Below are 18,930 nucleotides of genomic sequence, written 5' to 3'. Positions count from 1 at the left end.
AAAGACTGAAGGCACAAACGTGAAAATTAAAATATAATATTTTTTACTTATTAAAAAATATATTATGATAGGTTTTCATAATATTGGTTGGTAAATATCTCCCCTGACAGTTTACGATAATGTTTAAATTACTTTCCGAATGTTTATTATCAACAATAATTTTATTTTTTTACCCTTCACCATTACGTGGAGTGTATATTTGTCATTCGGCAAGCAACACATCGATATATCTCTAGTTGTCCCTGTACACTATATTTATTATTGATCACAATAATATTCTATATCGATTTAGCCATGTCTTTCGGTTGAAATCACCATAGAGATCACAATATTTTGGTATTGAAAATTGATTCATGTTTTGGTATAACCCCCATACAATGGTACCCCCAATATTCGATATGTTGGAAACTTTTTCAATGGAATTAGCTGAAATCTGGTATTTTGTGTTCTCATTGTAAAGGAGATCTCCAAACCTAAAATGATCACTATAGGCTCAAGTTTCGGGGTAGTCTCCAATTATTCTTTTATATCCTACACAATTATGTTGTAAGGGTATTATAGCTTTGTGTGCCCCACGAGTTTGTAACGCAGCGAAATAATGGCACTAGACCCAACTCTTAGTATACCGATATTTCCACTAGCTGAGTCGATTTTGACATGTGTGCCTGTCCGTCTATCCATTATGATTTCTAAACACGATACAGGCAAGAGTTGTAGACTTCTCGCCAAAGAAGACCCCTATTTTTTTGCCTGCTTTTCTGATTGCTTCAGATGCCGCAATTATGACCCGAACATCACGAAATGTGACATGGGAAAGGGGATCTGGCCAAAGAATAAGCATGAATGCTTCGATAAAGATCGGTCTATATGTGAGGGTCAAATGAACCAAGACTTTTGTGTGACAATTTGATAGTAAATCCAAGAGGAGTTGTTGACCAATTATGCTGATCTATGTAGTCGGATGTGGGAGTTATACGTAGATATAGACAGAAGTCTATCTATTCTGATATGGATTAGTATTACCACACTAGTGGGCGGAAATGTATCACTAATGGCTAGGATGATAGATTCTTATTGGTTGTCAAATTTCACAACCAAAAATTATCAACATCGGCCCCCGGGCTTTACCACTATTATTCGGAATTTTGAGGGTTTCAAATATGTTTTTTCAACAGTCACACGTCATTTACGTTATGATCAAGGTTCTGCCCCTTTATGGGGTTTCTCTTGGAAGCCTCGATTGATTTCAGGTATTTTGAATGTCCGGACGTTTTATAGATTATTTCATGCATTTAAACCATTTACCGAAGCAATTTTCTTCTCCAATTCAGATACCTTCACATCATGGGTTTTTAACTTTTCAACAGGATCTTCAACGAGAACAAACCTTTTTAGAGACCAGGTGTTCATGCAATGTCAAATATATGCTGGTGGAATAAATTTCACGAAATTCCTTTAGGCAAGCTGAAGGCGAAAATTGAAGGCTCATAATTAAACGAGTGTCTATTTTTATTCGAGATTCTTTATTGGTTTGGAGGTTATGAAGTCTTAATGCATGATATGAAGGTCAGTGAGTCGTTGTAGAAGTCCAGAAACTCAAGCAGTCTTTAATAAACAACTGAAGACTGGAAGCCTTTACAGACAATACCAAGCCAATTCCTTCGAATAGTCTCTGTAGGCTAATAAAATACCAAGGAGTCTTTGCAAACAAACTGATGTCCAGGGAGACCCTGTGGAAATTCTGAAGACAGGAAGTCTTTATACATGAACTGAAGATCGAGAGTCCATTATTTATGAATATATGGGCAAGAGTCTTTATAAACGAACACATGACACGGAGTCTTTTTAAGCCAACTGTGGTCTTTAAAGACGGACTAGAGGTCAAGAAATTTTTAGTCGGGAGTCTTTATAGACTCACATAGGGTCTCTGTAGACTAGCTGAATGATGTTTCATATATGCTATGGAACAAGGGAATCTTTATAGAAAATTTGCAGAATAGGATTCTCTACAAAGGTGAAATAATCTATAATCCAGAATTATATCTATGGTACGATAGCCTAATAAATGATTTTTCAATATGGAATTCACATCCTCGAATTTAACGGAGTTTTTGACTGCTGTCGATTGATGCTGACACAATAAATCGGCTATATATTTTAGAGTTGTTGACATTTTCACTTGAAATTGTATAGGTTCGAATTAAATCCAAAACCAAAATAAAATTTCTTGAAACCGAGAAGGGAGGGTCCTCTTAAAAGTGCCCCAGCAGACAGGCGATAACAAGGGTGGTGGACAAATTTGAGTCTACATATTCGCTTACGCTCCACCCTGGTATTTTAAATATGAGAAACCAACATTTATAGATATTGAAGAAAATGTTGTTATCCCAAGTCTTCATTTCAAACCTCTGTAAATTGTGGTCAAACCAAAAAAAAATTTTCTTACACGATACCATGAAAAATTATTTAATCGCCATTAAACGAATTTATTGTGGAAAAACAAATGCTCGATTCCAAGACAAATGTTTTAATTTCAAATAAAACAAGTTTTAATGGAAATTGTATATCTGTTGTGATTACTGAAATATTTTTTTAATGGAATTATGAATACAATTTTCATTTGCAATAACATTTATTTGAAAGTTAGTTTTTTCGTTTTTGTTTGTGTTTACAAAATTCATATGTAATGATTTGGTTTTAGTTTTTTGCCACATTTCTTTTGAAAACTTATTTATAGTATTTTCTTGTCTGCACAAAGTATTAGCAAACTATGATTTAACAGGGTGCAACAAAAAATATTGGTAGACAATTTAGGGCCTCCATGTAGACCACAAAGGCGTGGAATTTGAAAGAAAATTTAAAGTCTCCATATAGACCACAAAGGCGTTGATTTTTAAAAAGCTTTATGACCTTCATATAGACCACAAAGGCTTGGATTTTTAAACAGCTTTTAAGGCCTTCATATAGACCAAAAAACGCCTGGATTTTTAAACAGCTTTTAAGGCCTTCATATAGACTACAAAGGCGTGGATTTTTAAGGCCATCATATAGACAACAAATGCGTATGGTCTATATGATCACAAAGGCGTGGATTTTTAAACAAGGCCTTCATTTAGACCACAATGGCGTTGATTCTTTTAAGAATTTTTAAGGCCTTCATATAGACCTCAAAGACGTTGGTTTTTAAAGGATTTTGAAGGCCTTCATATAGACTACAAATGCGTGGAATTTTAAAGGATTTCCAAGGTCTTCATATAGACCACAAATGCGTGGATTTTTAAAGAAATTTTTAGGCCATCATATAGGCCACAAATGCGTGGATTTTTAAATAATTTTTAAGATCTGTATATAGACCACAAATGCGCGAATTTTCGAAAAATGTTTAAGGTCTTCATATAGACCACAAAAGCGTGGACTTTTAAACAATTTCTAAGGCCTTCATATACTTCCCATCACCCCACCCTGTTTCCATTTCTTGGTAACTTGTAAATAAATCGAAAAATTAACAAACAGCATAACACGCAAATGCTTACAAAGAAACCCAAATGTCTAGGAGGGAGAGAGGGTAGTGGGGCACTAACAAACAAAATCAGAAAAATTATATCAAAGTAAATCAAATCCACTTACTTATTTCACATGTTGGACCAGTCCAACCGGGTACACAATCGCAAGTGAATTCCGAAACTGGCGGAATCTGTTGTTGTTGCTGATGATGGTGGCTGTGACTGTTTGTGGTGGCATAGCCATTATGATGGCTGGCTGATTCGTTTGTCGTGGCTGTAACATTGGTATGACCATACAGCAATGATGACAACAATGCTGCTGACGATAATTGTGATCCTGAATTTAATCCTAGCTGCGGTAAATTGTGTCTATTAACTGGTTTTGCCATAGCTGAGCTTAAGTCACGCATAACTCGATACGATGATGATGACGACGACGAAGATGATGAGGATGATGATGGTAATCCACTGGTATTTCGCAGAGAGGATGATGATTCCTGCAATAATAAAAAGAAACGAAAAAAGTGATAATAATAAATTGAAGATAGCTCTCAAAATTGTGCAAAGGAAATAAAAATAAACGCCGGAATGGGTAAAGCTTAACGTTTATCATACATTTACTTATTACAAATAGCTTTTATTCGGGTTGTTATGATGCTGTTGTTGGTTTTTTTCCTTTCTTCTGCGTAGCATACAATTAAATGTGCGCCAACAATTTTTGAAATACATGTTAATCTAAGCCATTTGTACTGTGCTGTGCGGGGAAGTCGGCATATATGTATCAACTAATGGACTTATCAGTAATAACTTGGCAAAACCCATTACTTATCTTTCTGCTGTTTTTGGGGGGATTTCTTTGTGGTGATTCAGTCACGATTTAGGAATTATTCAAAAATACACATACACGTTAAAGATGTGTTGTCGTCTCCGGAAATTAAATGTAGAACAAAATACCCTATTTGCTTATAGGACTTATTAATTAATTCTACGCAATTTTATAACCCCTTAAAAAAAGAAAAATACGATAGCGGCGCTTTATATAACGTTTATAGCATCGTCACATATGGCGAAATATAGAAATATGCTTATAAACTCGAATCGAATCAATCGATCGTGTGAATCTTCAAACACGATTGTTTGTAGAAGAAACCCTTCGATGTACATCACAATTTGTTTGACTGACCTAAAGAATAGGAATTGACACATTACTGTTACTTCGATGGGTATAACAGCTGGAACCTTCAAGATTCCTACAATGTGGCATATGTCACTTATTTGAACCAAGGACGAAACCTATTGGACTTGGAAAACAATCAGTTCAAATTTAGATATAGCTCCCATATATATTTTCGTCGCATATTTTGTAAATGGTGCCCCAAATTCCCAATATTAATCCGATTGAGACAAAATTTTGCACAGAGTACTGAAGTAGAGTACTGGATTGATACACGCAAAGTGTTGTTGAAATAATCAGGACCTCTGAATAAAAGCCTCAGTTGCAAAATTACAGCTTTGACCTACATTTAAAAACTGTTTTTGAGATGGTCTGAATCAATACACGGGACTTTATTGACAGACAATATAATTAGAAAATGTGGCTAGGGTCTGAAAATTACAGCCAATTTGATAGCAAAATTCGGATACTTGTTAACTTTTTATTAACAGAAGATCTTTGGAGATCATAAGTCCATAGAAGCCTTTTGGGAGGTACATGAGGGAAGTTTTCAACTCATGATTGATCTCTGGTGGGGTTTCGGTTATAAAAAGGTTTTTGGACGATTTTACTACATATTAGAAATACGATAACCTTGAAAAGAATGAAGGGATAAAGTGAACACTACAAAAATTATTAGGTTGGGGAAAAAGAAATCCATTATTTTTATATGAACTATAGGACTTTATTTAACATGCTTCGGAATGTCCGATTTGGGACAAATATGCACCGTTTTGTTGTATGATTTGTTTGTTCATAATACCTCTCTCATAGATGTCCTGCTCTCTATTTGCAAAAACACAACTCTAGTAGTCGATTTTCACAATCCTCCCTAGATACCAATTTTTTATCATTAAAGAAATTTTGCAATGCAAGAAACAGATGATAATCGCTTCGTGCCAAGTCCGGACTGTATGGCAGATGCAGAAAAACTTCCCAAACAACCTCGCGAAGTTTCTGGCGAGTCACTGTAGATATGTGTGTGCCTAGCGTTGTCCTGGTGGAAGACGACACCTCTCCTGTTGGTCAAGTTGTTGACAGTATAGATTAGAATTTAGAGTTTGGCCATATGGAATAATAAAAAATTCCCTTCCAGTCACCCCAAATGCATAACAGAACCTTCCTGGCCGTTAGTCCTGGTTTGGCCACCGTTTTAGGTGCATCATCGCTCTTTGATCTAGATCGTTTTCGCACAGGTTTATCATATGTGATCCATTTCTCATATCCATTCAGCATCCTTTTAAGAAATGGGTCTATCTCACTCCGTTGGGCCAAGGCTTCGCAGATGGAAATTCGATCCATCCCAATTTTTTCTGTTAATTGATGTGGCTCCCAAGCATCGAGCTTTTTTGAATCCAGCTTTGTGTAAACGGTTTAAAACAGCTACTACTGCTAACATGCTGGTCAACTTCGATCATTTCTACGATTTTATCGACATTTTCCACGACCGTCCTAATGAATTTCTTTTTCCCCAACCTAATATTAAAGATAATGTACAACCTAATATTAAAGATAATTTTTCAAAATGCTGCTTTTATACACGCTACCAACCCGAATAGGACCTCGAAAAAGGCAATCCAATTGATTGAATTATATCAATTTATGTTGGAAGATGCATGTACAGATTCGCCTAAGTTTCGATATTTTGGACTTTATAGCCGAATATCCCCATCGAAGTAACTATGATTTAGAATGATTATTTTCTACTATAGCTGCAAAATACGGACGGATCCTTCACATTTGTTGCACCTATAAGATTTTAGCCGAAATTTCCCAAAGGGAGCACGATATTACTATATGTCGAAATAATTTTTCAAGAGGGATTTCAATAAAAATGTATGTCTCCACATCGGGCAACATATCTGATATCAATATTCAATGTTCCAGATTAGCCATTGGCATTTTAAAATATTCCCGCAACAGTTGTTTTTTTTTTTATAAAACCCAAACATTAGTCTCGCTACATACATTGTAGACTAACAACAACTACAACGAAGAGCGGAAATCAATGCAAATTGAAATAAATTCCATAACAAATTGATTTAACAAATTATTACCCGAACTAAATTCAATAATGCAAGTAAATCATCGACAACATAAGCAACAACAATATCGAAATAGATACAACAAAAATAAAAAATTGTTTTTGTATCACGTATTTTTCATAACCTATGACATACTAGATTCTTTAAAGTATCCGATTAGCTTAGACTAGACAAAAAAACATAAATCGATAACAAAGATATTTTCAAGATCCATGCAATCTTCAAACAGCATCTCCTGTAGTTAACGTGGCTTTAATCTTAATCTTTTTTCCTCTCTAGATACAGAATAATGTATCACGCGGCATGGCATGATATAAATATTCGTAAAATCTCGACAAGGTTATTTTGTGTGGCTGTAAGTTACCTAGTGTATGTGTATGTGTGTTGGCTTACCTTTATCGAACAAGTACCACCATTTTTACATGGCTGTGTTGCACATGGATGCTCTATGATTTCACAACGCTCCCCAGCTAAACCCTCAGCGCATGTGCAACGAAAGCGATCAGGTGCCGTATTCTCACAAGTGCCGCCATGTTTGCAGGGTTCATGTGTGCCGCAGTAATTTAAATCTAGCCAAAAGAAAAGGGAGAAGATTAAGAAAACAACAACAGCCATACGTTAATGTGAATCATATATGTACTGAAATATTAAACTTAAATCAGCCGAACAATGGCTATCATTTGCTGTATGTAAATGGTGCATACAGGGAATTTCATCCAATTTTAGTTCATATGTGATTTGTTCAGCCATAATTTGCGTTTTGTTGTAATTTAATGACTTACCTTGATCGCACAGAATGCCACCCCAATTTGTATCACATTTACATTTCCAGGCTTCGCCATAGCATGAACCATGTTTGCAGCCCGGATAGACGACACATTCATTGCACAGGGGACCTTGCCAACCGGGTCGACAACTGAAAAATCGTGAACAGGAAGAGATGATTATTATATATTCTTGTTTAGTAATTTGTGCCTAAAATATTCAAATATATAAGATAGGACAGAAATTTCTTAATAACGAACCCGATGACTATTGGCACAATTACTGGAAATTTTAATTATATTATATTCTACTTCGGAGTAGACATCAAAGTTGATTTAAAAAATTGGGTTATCTTTTTCTAAAACGATATTGACATCGCATTATATTTGTTTTGACATTTCTCACTTGATGACAAAGAAAAGTAAATTTCACGTTTATTCTTTTGTTTAACGCAAATACACCTTCCTTCCTTACCCTTCATAATAATTACAACTACCGTCAGCCTTCAAAATTATCTTCCCATAATACAATAGCTACACTATCTGTGGAGAACTCCTAACAAAATTAACTAGACAAAGATCAATGATGGCAAACATCACCAATATATTTGTTAAGCAATGAATAGGTCAGCCAACATGGCTACAAACAAAACAGTTAGTCAGTCTGCCTGTTCAGAAAATTTGTACCCACTGACACTTAGTGAGGCCACAATAAATTTGTATGTTTAGACGCTTGCCGAAGATTTGACCTGGCGAATAAGTTATTTATTTACTGTTTACCCTCAGCTAGCAAAGATCTTGTTACAAAGCATTTTGGATATCGCAATAGATGGTTTATAGTTTTAAAACCTAAAGCAAATATTTTTATGAGATTCCTCTTATTAGCTTCACCTATTTTTAAACTTTTGGGAATTTTTCTTTATTTTTAAAATGGAATGCAATGTTTATAGTTAAAGATTTATTACATGTTGTTGTAGGTGAATATGGTGAGTGTTTTTATTTGCAATAGATTGGAGTGTTCTGAAAATGTAACATAATGGGAAATTGTTTGTTGAATTTAATTAATTAATGAGATCAGAATTCAATATGTTAAATTGATTCAGAATTTCAATATGCTAATAAAAACTGATTACATAAATTCTGCCTCAAATTGACACTCATTTTTAAAATTGTATTCATATTTAAATGCTCAGACTTAATGGTAATCAGGGGCTATACTGACACAAAATAATATGTTTCTTCGAAATATAGGTTTTAGACCCGAAGTATTTTTATTCCAAATTCGTTTTGCAAAATTTGGAGTCTGTGGCTGTTAGTCTAACCTAGTAATAACCTACAAAGAAGTAACATACCAGATCATGAATTCTTATATAGTAATATTTCTTGTAAACTTATATAAACTTCGAAGATAGAGACTGAAATTTTCTAAAAAGTCAATAGGGTGGATCGAAACGGGGATCTAATTTTGAAATATTTAGCGTTTTTCCTTTCTACCTGAAATGGACTTTTTGCCAAAAAATTGGCCCATAGTGCGTGGATGGTAGTTTAGGTATCGGTCACTGATGATATAAAAGGAAATGTTCCTTCTACTGGGAAAATAACCAAACAAAAATCTAACATAGTTTATATCAAGTCTTGGTCTATTTGGCGGATCATATGCAACAACGGTTTGTCTTTATATGGCATATATATCCAATCCCTACATTGCCAGATTCTCGGGCCCATAAAGGGAATAAATAGGCATTATTAAAACAAGTGAGCGGAGCAGTACAGTCGGACGGGGCCGACCATACCATACCCTACACAGCTACCACGGAACTCTAACTTTCTTCGGATGTTTATTCCGAGCCTGGGCAATATTTCGTGATATTTGCTCCCTCTAGCCCGTTTAGAGGTCAACAGAGCCTCTTCCTTACACTCACATATTTTGCGAATATTAGTAATATTCAGTACAGTATCTTCTAATTAATCCGAATATCAGTGTTGTGATATTCGGATTAATATTGCCATCGATTCGAAAAAACACAAAAAATTCAGTATTCGGTCCACTTCATCCCATAATTATAATCTGATCATCACCTAAAGTTATAAGCATTGTCCTTGACCATAACTGGATCCTCATGGAAAATTTCAAAGCGATCAGCGCTATACTTCCGCCTTCTAGTTTGCTAATGGGTTACTGAATAATATCTGAGTACGTAAGCACTTGTAAATACTTAAGTGTAACTCCCACATCCGAGTACATACGACAATATAATTGGTATCAATTTAAAGGTCAACCAATCCTCTTGTATATACTATTAAATTCTCCTATCTATGTCCTTCAGGAGTAAATATATACGCCATAGAGTGCAAATTTTGTAATTTTTCACACAAAAGTCATGGTCCATTTGACCCGCTAAATATTGACCGATCTTTATCAAACCAGGCATGCTTATTCTTTGGCCTGATCCCCTTCTCCATGTAAAATTTCACGATGTTCGAACCATAATTGCGGTCTCTAGAGCAACCAGAAAAATCGACAATAATTATGTATTTGGTCCATTTCATCCTCTAAATATTAACCGATTTTTACCAAGAACAATAGGGGTCTTCATTGGGCAGAACTCATCCTACGTGCAAAATTTCGTGAAGATTGGTCCATAACTGTGGCCTGTATCGTGTTTACAAATTATAATGGACAGACGGACAGACGGACACAGATATTTAGATCGACTCAGCTAGTTGAGATATGACGATCGGTATTTAAGTATACCGATCGTGGGTTTAGGACCAATATTTCGCGGCGTTACAAACTGTTGGGGCTGACAACATAGTTGTGCAGGGTATAATGATCAATTACAATATTTATAGGTTACAGCCTAGATTATTGTTATTCTTACAACAATGTTAATTGTTACCCCATGTATTCTGATATTGTTTAGTATTACCATTACCATACCAGAAGGCGGAAATAAAACGCTAATGGTTAGGAAATTTTGCTTGAGGTTCTGGTCAAGACGACGGTTACAATTTTCGATGATGATTATATGATATTTCGGGAATGAAATAGACCGAAAACTTAATTTTCGTCTGGTTTCTAGTCGCTACAGATGCCACAATTATAAGCTGACCATTACAAATTTTCCATGCGAAAGGCGATCTGACCAAACCTTTTTTTGTGTAAAATAACAAATGTGGCGTAATATTACTCAGGCTGGGAATACTTAGAGCTCAGTGGAAGTTGTGTAGGGTATCATATGGTCGGTCTCGTCCGAGTATACTGCTCCGCTCACTGGTTTTAATAAATATTTTGAAATAGCCCATAAATAAAGGTTCCGCCCGTTGTCAGTATTTGAAATATATTAAATACATTTGTGTTTCAAATTGGCTGTAATTTGGCATTTCGTATTCTTGGAAGACAAGCATAATCTTTTTCAAAATGTTTGGTTATATACCCATTTCTAAATATAGTCTTATATGACCACAATTTTTGTGCTTGAAAAACTCCATTCTAGAATATATTCAATATAGGTTGATTTATCGAAAATCCGTAACTTAAGCAAAACCATTGTATGGCTAGAACAATGGTCCCGCTTTATTTGTGGTATGTAGAAGTTCCTAGTCGAGACATAGTTCCCAAATAAAGGTCAGACCTCATAGTGGAGGGTTTACAAAATTGAAATTGATGAAATTGATTGAAAGAAAAAATCAACAAGAAAAGTTCCAAAAACGCACGGATCTACCCTTAAACACTTTGGGTACATACAAGACAACACACTATCCTGTCGATACAATATTATGTCAATTGGACAAACTTGGAGTACAATATGTATAAAATCGGTATGCTGCCATTCGGACAAACGGTGATTATTTGGTGAACAACCTATTTCAATAAAAATAAATACACACCATTTTAAGCTTAATTTTGTACGTAGTGCACAATTTCGTTCCAGGTGGAACTATTACATCAAATCATCGAAACTGTATACAAACATTTCGCCTCAATTGAACAAAGGTTTTTTCGGGTACAATTTCATGAAATCGAAAGGAATATATGGGGGCTATGTCTAAATCTATATCAATTTTCAACCAACTTCAATAGGGTTCGTGCAAGGTATATATATATATATATATGTATATATATATATATATATATATTTAAAGTTGTGCAAGGTTTGCAGCAAATTACAGATTGCACTAAGAGAATTGAATCAAAGCGAATTATGATGTATAAATAACGAATTTGCTATCTATTTTTTTTTAAAGCTATACACACATTTTTGAAAAAAAAACTTAATGAAGTCGAATCTTCCATTCCATTGGATCACAATGGGTTAATTCTGTTTTCTGTAACCTTTCTTTTACCCTGCATTTTAATATCATTTCCAACATTTCTAGTTCAGTTTATTTCCTTTATTAAAGTCGGTGACATGCTCAGCAACAATAAAATATACGAAACAAAAACATAATATTTCTTAATAACACCCATATGACTCACACTCATAACTTCAGTATGACAACGGTAATTGTAAAATGTATGTGAAAATATGAAATGACAATTTTGTAATTTATTTTTAAGTTTTAATTTCTTAGCTTAGTTTTCATTTCTCTAGCGGATACTTACTCGCATTCACCCGGTTTATCACATTTACCATGGACGGGGTCACAGCCCAGTTTGCAAATGGCCTTTTCACAATTGTCACCCGTCCAACCGTTGAGGCAAATCTTTTCGCCCTGCGGTCCGCAATCGTAATGACCAAAGCGATCGTTACGTGATCGGCAGAATGTCGTACATGTCGTATTGTAGTAGGTAGCTGCACACTGAACTCTGACACGATAGGTAATTCGGGCATTTCGACCTATATGATCCAATGTTTTCCATTCGGGTGAGGGTAGGATGACGCTGGAAAATGATGTTTCTTCAATTAACCTTTCGGAATCTGGTAGCCGCAGTAATGTTGTTGTAGTAGTAAATGAAATGGGTGGCACAATTGTTGATGTTGAATTTGAAACACAAAATGGGTGGTATAGACAGATATTGCCAACGTCATCATCGTTTTTGTATTGTTGTTGAGAGAGTTTGTTTTAGAAAATGGAAATTTGTTTTTGTGTATTGTCATGTTGTGTGTGTGTTTGTGTTCATTTTCAATTGCATACAACATCCAACATGTTGTTGATGTGCATTGTTGTTGTTTGTTTTTTGGAAATTGCATTTCGATGATTGGAAATTTAACAAGCCAAGCCATTGTTCACATAAATTGCGATTTGTTTCCATGCAAGACGGAAGTTGAGAAAAATCATTACCGAAAAAAGGAATAGAGGTAAAAAATTAATTTTAATTAAATTACATAAAATTAGCTAAAAGACAATTCATTAACAATAATGGAAAAATAAACCAAAAGAAGGATAACACTTACCCGGATATGATACATTGTACATATCTAATGCTTGCAGAATTAATGTAAATGATTTCTGGAAATAAAATAAGAAATACAAATTAGGAGTATTTTTCATATTTTTAGATTTGACAAAAAATGATACAGGATTTCTGAGATATTTTTAGTAATATCTATATATTAATATATTAATTAATTGATATTAAGTAAAACTAGTTATTAATTAATTTTATACCCTTAGTAAAATTCAAGTTACATTGGGTCTCACTGAATTTAGAAAGTTAACTTCTGATTTTTATTCTCGCAAAGTTCGTAGACTTTTGTAGTTTAAGTAAAAACTTGCAAACTCTTCTGTATCCCTTAAACAACTTACAATTATAATTATCATAGCTGTACTAAAATTATTGTAAATCAAAAATAAAAATCTCTTTTTATTCTGCCATCCATGCAACTGATAATACCTTCAAGTTTATTAAAGATTCACCAACGATTCCCTACTAGTAGACCTAAAAAATAAAGAATGAAAAACATCCACCATCTTACCAAGTTTATAACTTGGCGCTAGAACATCACTGAATATAGCACAGCAAGCGAAATAGTTGAGCTGTGCTCGTCTGGTGTTGTGTCTAGAGTGGCAACATCCTCAACTATAGTTGCATAGTTTGCAAATGTGTAAGTGTGTCGATGCTGGGCACTACTTCTTTAGTCTTTTAAATGAGAATTTCCTGACTTCCAGCTGGTCAGCGGAATGGCGATGATGATGATGTTGATGATGATGACGACGAAGACGTCGTCGTTGTTGCAACTTTAATTGCTTTAGAGGGAATTTTTTCTGACTAAGATTATAAGGTAGATACTTGATAGTGAATGCTATACAAAAAACTATTACAAAGTCAATAGATTGGACAAGGGAAACCTTTACAATATATATATTTTTTAATTTTTAATCATACCGTGTCTGCCAAATCATGTATCTACGCCATGATTTTGCCGTAAATCTATTATCTGTCTATAGATAAATGCAGTAATAGAAATAACATTTTATTGGAAAAAGTGAAACGTGGAAGGGCTGAAAATTGTGAAATCGGAATAAATAGTTTATGGGTAATGCTTGCTATCAAGTAAAAATTACCTTAAGTTATTCAAATTCCCAAAACCGATCGGAACTTTTATAGGGGACTATGTTATCGTAAATTGCTGCCAGAAGACAAAGAAGCACCAAAAAAAAAATACAATTTAACCCTACGGTCAATAACCAAAAAAGTATACGTAGATCAATAACCGTGGTACATTTGTACCCATCCAAAGATAGCTCTGTAACTCATTAAAAAATTGGACTATCGTGAGGTTTTTTGTTTTAAATTAGTCTATGCGGATTTGGTCTAGATGTAGGAACTCAAAATTATATATACATTAAAATAATATATATTTAAATTCATGCTTAAATGATAATCTATCTAAAACAATCATAGTAAATTCGTTATAGCTTTCGAATGGGTTAAGTCTTTACCAATGGTTGGTCTTTACCAATTTGGACATTTGTATGTTGATTTGGTTTGTCTGAACCGGATTTGGTCTTAAAACGCCTTAATAGTCATACTTATATTCTTATGGATCGATTGATACAAATCGAACACGTTTCAATAATCTCTATAAGTAAAAATGTTGTTAACTGTAAGACCGAACTTTTTATACCCTATTCAATGAAATGGCGCCCTATATGATGGCTAAGTCATACAAAATCAAAATATTGTCCGTCCACATGTTTTTTATTCACTTAGAAGACGAAATGCCTGATTTCCTCGAAGACGAAACCGGAATATACATTCACAACCACTTCGGATGAAAAACACGAGCCTTTGACAATAAAATGCCAATAAAGGAGCGCGATCGAATTCGGAGTTATTGGTGTGTAAAAATGATGAAGATGAAGCCCATATATACCCTACAAAACTATGTTGTAAGGGTATTATAGCTTTATGTGGCTCCAAGAGTTGCAACGCCGCGAAATATTAGGTTGGGGAAAAATAAATTCATTATTTTTGTATGAATTATAGGACTATATTTAACATGTTTCTGAATGTCCGATGCACCGTTTTGTTGTATGATTTGTCGCCATTTTAAATGTAACTTCATAATGCCTCTCTCAAAGAAGTCCTACTCTCTATTTGCAAAAAAAACTCTAGTAGTCGATTTTAACAATTCTCCTTAGATGCCAATTTTTTATCATTAAAGACATTTTACAATGCAAGAAAAATATGATAATTGCTCCGGACTGTATGGCGGATGCATTAAAACTTCCCAACCAAACTCCCGAAGTTTCTGGTGAGTCACTGTAGATGTGTGTGGTCTAGCGTTGTCCTGATGGAACACGACATCTCCCCTGTTGGTCACTGTAGATGTGTGTGGCCTAGCGTTGTCCTGTTGGAACACGACATATCCCCTGTTGGCCAATTCTGGCCGTTTCTGGTCAATTATAAATGATTTAAAACAGTTTTATGGTAGATTTTTAGCTCCTGGGCGATGCAACGACTGCTAACATACCGCTCAACTTCGACCGTTTCTCCTATTTTATCGACATTTTCGACGACCGATCAATGGATTTCTTTTTCCCCAACCTAAAATTAGTCTTAGTCTCACCTTTTAATATGCCGATTTTCATATCTGGACTAGTCGATCTAGACATGTGTGTCCGTCCGTCCATTTACAGGTCAAAGTTATGGACCTATTGTCCCAAAATTGTGCATGTAGAGTTCTGGCCAAAGAAGTCGCCTATTGTTTTTGGTAATATTCGGTTAATATTTAGTGGATGAAATGGACAAAAATGTTTTTTGTCTGTTTTTTTTGCTCGCTCTGGAGGCCGCAAATATGACCCACACATCACGAAATTTTAAATAGCTCGACCATTTGATCATGACTTGTTTTTGGTAACGAAATATTACAATGAATATAGATACCTAGAAACATTGAACTCTCACTAGTTTTCTTTTTTTCATGGTCCTACATTCATTCTTCAACCGAATATAGCGTAATTTCGGACTACGATCTCTTTTTGGTTAAATAACCATATTAAGGTTCCGTATTATTTTTAGCATTCGATCAAAAGTTTCTGTATTTTGGTAGAGGTAAAATATCTGTTAACAGAAAATATTCAATGTAGGTCCATGTTTCAATCCCCAAAGGTCCTAGCCGGATTTTCTTTCTGATTTGGCTCAATTTTTCGTATATTGGTTTTTCAGAAAATAAAATAACATTTTTACACCTATATATACACACATATTGAGAATTTCGATTTTTCATGTTTTGTACGATAGTACGGAAGATACATTATTTTTGTCACATCATTTGTATTTCATTGAAATATTAATTTCCGACCCGATATGTATTTTTGATCAGGGTAAAGTTCAAAGACGATCTAGTCACATAGAAATTTTAGGCACACCTTTCAAAATCATTCACTGTAGTATAGTTCAATGTTATGTTAAAAACTTCATTTCAAATAATTGTCAACCTATGGTGGAGAGTCGAAAAAATTCATATATAGCGGAACTGGTAAATTTTTTGGATATGTTTCCAATGACAACATTATTTGGTAAATAGTTCCTTATATATTTCAAAATTTCCATATTTGAAATATTATTTCATTTTTATTCAAATTTTGTTCAAAAGTCGAATGTGTTTCTGTATGAAAATGTGTGTATTTATTCATGCCGCCATGAATAAATATATGTCGAGGTATTATTCTGTTATATGCAAATGAAACCAATTGCTCTCATAAATCTTTTAAATTCACTTGCTGAATTTCAAAATTTTTCAGAAACGTGGCCTTTATTAACAAAATAATGAAATTTCTAACGCGTTAAGATTGCTTAATAAACCATTTAGGAATCACTTATTATAAATATTGTAGGTTATTACAAATATACCAAATATACAATTATAAGGGTTTCATATGTGGTGGGTTCTAGATATAAAAAACAATTCTGTGCGATATTAACATACACCTTGTATATTATTGTGTTGAATTCTATCTGAGATTGTCTTCAAGGTATTTCATCATATCGACGCTTTCTAGGACGAATGTTAATAACTCTACACTTTATAACATCTTCATAATTACTCCTTCTCTTCCCATAGTCATATGACAGCAGCAGCAACGTACACAGGACTTCATCCCTTCAAAATCTGTTGCAAACATAAATTTACTGTGAAAAAATTCATATGTACTTAATATTCAATGCATAACTGAAAGTCGTTGTAAAACGTTGTCATAAACTTATATTGAAATATTTAATGACATACATATGTATGTATCTATGTCTATATAAATGATAATCATATACAATTTACACTTTATTACAAATGTTCATTTAATTCTCTTTGCTGGTTCCGATGATGATGTACGTATTACATACTTTATTGCCTTTTATCCTATCCGCACTATAGAACATATTTCTTGCCAATGATAATTATCTTCCACTTCTTGTGTTTGAATTCAAAAAATTTATTTGCAGAAATTATTGGCAGACTTTTTATGGCCACCTATAAGACAAAGTCGCTTACTTTCGCTTGGCCATGAATATTAATGCGGTTTAATGCAAACTCTTTGTACGTTTATAGAAGTTTAATTGTGCAGTTTGTTGGAAAGAGGTAATGTGAAAGATATTTTGTAGGACATTAAAGTTGGAAAAAAGGAATAAAACAAGTTGTAACGAAGTAATGTTGTTTATGAGTTATAGTCATAATAGGTATCTTAAGATGGAGAACTTTCGTTTATACTATATTGAAAGATTCAATCGATTTCATAAAGAAATTTTAATAATCGGTGCTGAATTCTGAAATACCTTGAAATGAGTTATCAAATTGTTTACGATTATGGACTCACAAAAAAAAAATACTTTTGTAGTTAGTCTAATTTTTATACTGAGTTTTTCTTTAGTTCTTCAAATATTGTAGTTTTCTTATAAACTTACCGTCCATCGAAATGTAAATGGCAGTATCATGGCACCTCTGACCGGATCACTTAGCACAAAACTGGAACCACCCAATATCCCCGTTGTTGTATTGCCAAATGAACATCCCGTTGATATACTGGATGTACCCTGTTCAGCTGCTGAATATTCTTTAAGGCACAAACGAAATGCTGTTGAACAAGGCGGACAACCTGAAAAAATAAATAATATTATTGCTTGAAACATATACTTATTTTTTGACAGAATGATAAATTAATAATAACCAGTAAGGAAAGTTCAAAAGTCGGACGGGGCCGACTATATGATACCCTTCACCACTATGGGTACATGCAAGACATGTTAATATCTACAATATCCTGTAGATATAGACATTTCGCATACAGTCGGGACCTAATTCAGTACTCTGTGCAAAATTTTGCTTCAATCGGACCAATATTGGGAGTTTGGTGCACAATTTACCTTAAATCGGACGAAACTATATATGGGAGCTATATCTAAATATGAACCGATTTTAACAAAACTTCGCATTCATCAATGACCTAATTTAGTACGCGGTGCAAAATTTTGTCTCAATCGGATAAATATTGGCAGTATGTTGCTCCATTTACATAAAATCGGACAAAACTATATATAGCATATTTAGATATAAATCTGAACCGATTCCAACAAAATTTCTCATACATCAGTCGGGACCTAATTCAGTACTCTGTGCAAAATATTGCTTTAGTCGGACCACTATTGGGAGTTTGGTGCACTATTTACATGAAATCGGACGAAACTATGCCAAATTTCATACAAATCGGATCATAAATGCGATCTGTACTTTGTTAACAAAAATACATGGACGGACGGACGGACATACATATATCGACTCAGAAAGTGATTCTATGCATGTTCACAAAAGGAACCATGGGTCTATCTCGATTATTTTTGCCTGTTACATACATATGCACAACGACGCAATACCCTGTACCACAGTGCGGTGAAGGGTATAAAAAGGTGGTTATAAGGGGACCACCCCTAAAAAGAGGCGAATATTAGTAATTTTTAGGAG

General features: G+C 34.3%; 1 protein-coding gene across 1 annotated transcript in view; it reads right to left on the bottom strand.

The window, feature by feature from the left end:
• LOC133326385 (protein serrate-like) overlaps positions 1-18,930 on the bottom strand; it is a 71,614-nt gene that overhangs the window by 37,288 nt on the left and 15,396 nt on the right. The window contains 6 exon segments of the mRNA XM_061535037.1: positions 3,628-4,000; positions 7,155-7,330; positions 7,544-7,677; positions 12,132-12,447; positions 12,925-12,979; positions 17,877-18,067. Coding sequence (XP_061391021.1) covers positions 3,628-4,000; positions 7,155-7,330; positions 7,544-7,677; positions 12,132-12,447; positions 12,925-12,979; positions 17,877-18,067 — 1,245 coding nt within the window.

Source organism: Musca vetustissima, unplaced genomic scaffold (assembly GCF_032173495.1).
Source record: "Musca vetustissima isolate MV318-11 ecotype Yass unplaced genomic scaffold, APGP_CSIRO_Mvet_v1 utg31836, whole genome shotgun sequence".
NCBI classification, from domain to species: domain Eukaryota; kingdom Metazoa; phylum Arthropoda; class Insecta; order Diptera; family Muscidae; genus Musca; species Musca vetustissima.
The sequence above is the reverse complement of the archived record's forward strand: the minus strand, read 5'-3'. Positions and strand labels throughout refer to the sequence as shown.